This window comes from Panthera pardus, unplaced genomic scaffold, assembly GCF_024362965.1.
Source record: "Panthera pardus isolate Hobbes unplaced genomic scaffold, ASM2436296v1 HiC_scaffold_12, whole genome shotgun sequence".
In the NCBI taxonomy this organism is placed as follows: Eukaryota; Metazoa; Chordata; class Mammalia; order Carnivora; family Felidae; genus Panthera; species Panthera pardus.
In genome coordinates, this window is record NW_026526677.1 from 55128695 (window position 1) to 55131557 (window position 2863).

Here is a 2863-nt window from a genome sequence, read left to right on the forward strand (position 1 = left end):
AAATACCATCTGAGTATTCTTGGTCCCAAGCTCTCTGGTAGAAACTCAGGAAGGGAAATAGCACAGAAGGAAAATTTTAAATGCATGGAAGAAGGGATGATAAGACAAAGGGACAAGATGTTTGTCTCCATATCACAGTAACAGCCACATTGGGCACTGGGAAGTCATCCTGGTCCAGGGTTCCTTCCCCCAGACCACATGAGAAGACCTTATCCTTTGCCTTCTTGCCTCTTTCTTTCTGGGTATGGATAGCTGATGGAAGGGATTGCAAGGAGTACTGCAGCTTAAGGTTAGGGATATAGATGGACTTATCTCCAGAGGGCTCAAGCAGTTCCACCCTCTCTGTTCCCACTAACAGCCAGAACACAGTCACATCCCATCATATTAGAAACCAGTGTGAGAAAGGTACTGTTCCCTCCCGAATATCTCCTGTGTTTATTCCTGTGTCTTGTTCTCAACTTTCCTTTTCATCCTCTTCTCTCCCTTTACTATCCCCTTCCTGACTTTTTAATCAAATTCTTTCTCAAACTCTCAATTACTGGCTGGCTAGTGGATCAGAGAATAGTGAGAAGGTACTTTTAGGTAAGGGAAGATCAGGGAATATAGAAAGTGTGGGTAATAGGCAAAGAGATGGGGTGGACATGTGTAGAAGCTCCATGCCATAATCTGACCAAACTGGTCTCCATATTTGCTTACAGTTAACAATTGTGTTCCCAGTGATTAAAATTTACTTCTCATACCCTCTTCATGTACCTTTGATTTTTATAAGACTGTGTTTTCATTCCTCAGTAACTTTATCACATCACCTATTATGGCCAAATTAACTTGACATCTACCACTGACCGATTCTGCATGATCTCACCTGTTTCACCCAGAAACCTATGACAAGCACAGGATTCTAGTACTAACATAAGCCAGGCAATGTTACGGCTTTAGCAGACTACATGAGACTCAGCCTTTCACCGTGTGTTTGTTGTTCTGAGCCTCATCTGTGAATAACCATGGGCTCAGTGGCTTGAAAAACCCATCCAACAACACCCCCCCCCACTCTGCTTTCTCTTATCTCTCAGTCTTGATCTTCCCATCTTGAAAAGTAACCACAAATCAAATGTGCCTGACCTTTGATTTTTATATTATTTTATTGTCACATAGGCAGATCAGAAGAAAATAAGAGTACAAGGCAGAATTGGGTTCACAGGCATAGAAGATTCTCCATGGTGAGGATAAGTAACAAGAGTGAGTTCTACAACCATGTAACTCACCCTACAGCCTAGCCTAGACATTGTTGAATCAGACTTAAGTGGAAAGTCTCCTTTGATCCCTGGTAATGATAAATTCACCTCCTGCCATATATCACTTCCCAATGCTATACAGCCTTCTTATCCTGGATGTTTTTTATGAGATCTAACTCAAATTTTTTCTGCTATCCTTTCAGTTTCAGCCACAGAATAAGAATGAATCCCAATGGCTTCATCTGTCAGGGCTTCCTAGGGTTCAGAGCAGGGCAGTAAGGTCTTCTCTACCTACCCTACCTGGACCTGACCATGCATTTCACAAACCACAGCCATCAGAACCCAAACTCTTTTCTGCTCATGGGAATTCCTGGCCTGGAGGCATCCTACTTTTGGATTGCATTTCCCTTCTGCTCCATGTATGCCCTAGCAGTGCTTGGCAACATGGCAGTGCTGCTGGTGGTGCGATCAGAGCCTGCACTACACCAGCCCATGTACCTGTTCCTATGCATGCTGTCCATCGTTGACCTGGTGCTCTGCACTTCTACTGTGCCCAAACTCCTTGCACTTTTTTGGACAAATGCTACTGAGATTGACTTTGGGGCCTGTGCTACTCAGATGTTCTTTATCCATGGCTTTTCAGCTGTTGAATCTGGTATCCTGTTAGCAATGGCCTTTGACCGCTACTTGGCCATCTGCTGGCCACTGCACTATGGGTCATTGTTGCCCCCAGAGGCTGTGGGCAAGCTGGCAGCTGCTGCTGTGTTTCGTGGCTTGGGCCTCATGACCCCACTCACATGCTTATTGGCAAGGCTGAGCTACTGTAGCCGAGTGGTGGCCCACTCCTACTGTGAGCACATGGCTGTGGTAAAGCTGGCTTGTGGGGGTACACGGCCAAACAACATCTATGGCATTACTGCTGCCACGCTAGTTGTGGGCACAGATTCCATCTGCATCACTGTCTCCTATACACTAATCCTCCGGGCTGTGTTAGGCCTCTCCTCCAAAGAGGCAAGAGCTAAGACCTTTGGCACTTGTGGCTCCCACCTGGGTGTCATCCTTCTCTTCTATACACCAGGGCTCTTCTCATTCTACACTCAGCGCTTTGGCCAGCATGTGCCCCGGCACATCCATATCCTCTTGGCTGACCTCTACCTTGTTGTACCACCCATGCTCAACCCCATCATCTATGGCATGAAGACCAAGCAGATCCGGGATGGGGCCCTCCGACTGCTGAAGCGGGGCATTGTTCAGTCTTAAATCTCCAACCCCACCCTAGAACCTTGTCTTCTTCCTTTAGGCTTGGGCAATTGTTGGAGTGGGCCATTGGGAATATGTGGCCACCAGTTAAACTTTGAGCCAGACTGGGGCAATTGGAGGTTCCTCACACCTTCGCCCGTCCCTGGAATATACATTCTACCCGCTATTCCCACGGTGAGAGCTGTTCCATGGACACAGCCTTGAGAGAGTAAGGTATTGTTGAGCCCATCTGGCCAGTATACATGACTGAACCCAGTTAAGGCCTCTCTATAAACTTTTAAGATTTGACAGGTGGGTACTTGGGGTCACTAACACAAATCTCATAAGTAAGTTCCCTTGCTTTTTAAACCTGCCACCTACACATCTGGAGT

General features: G+C 46.5%; 1 protein-coding gene across 1 annotated transcript; it reads left to right on the forward strand.

The window, feature by feature from the left end:
- The first annotated feature begins 1544 nt into the window (after positions 1-1544).
- On the forward strand, positions 1545-2591 carry LOC109267031 (olfactory receptor 52P1-like). The gene has a single exon (XM_019449542.2). The coding sequence runs from the start codon at positions 1545-1547 to the stop codon at positions 2490-2492; it is 948 nt and encodes a 315-aa protein (XP_019305087.2). The 3' UTR covers positions 2493-2591.
- The last annotated feature ends 272 nt before the right edge of the window (positions 2592-2863 follow it).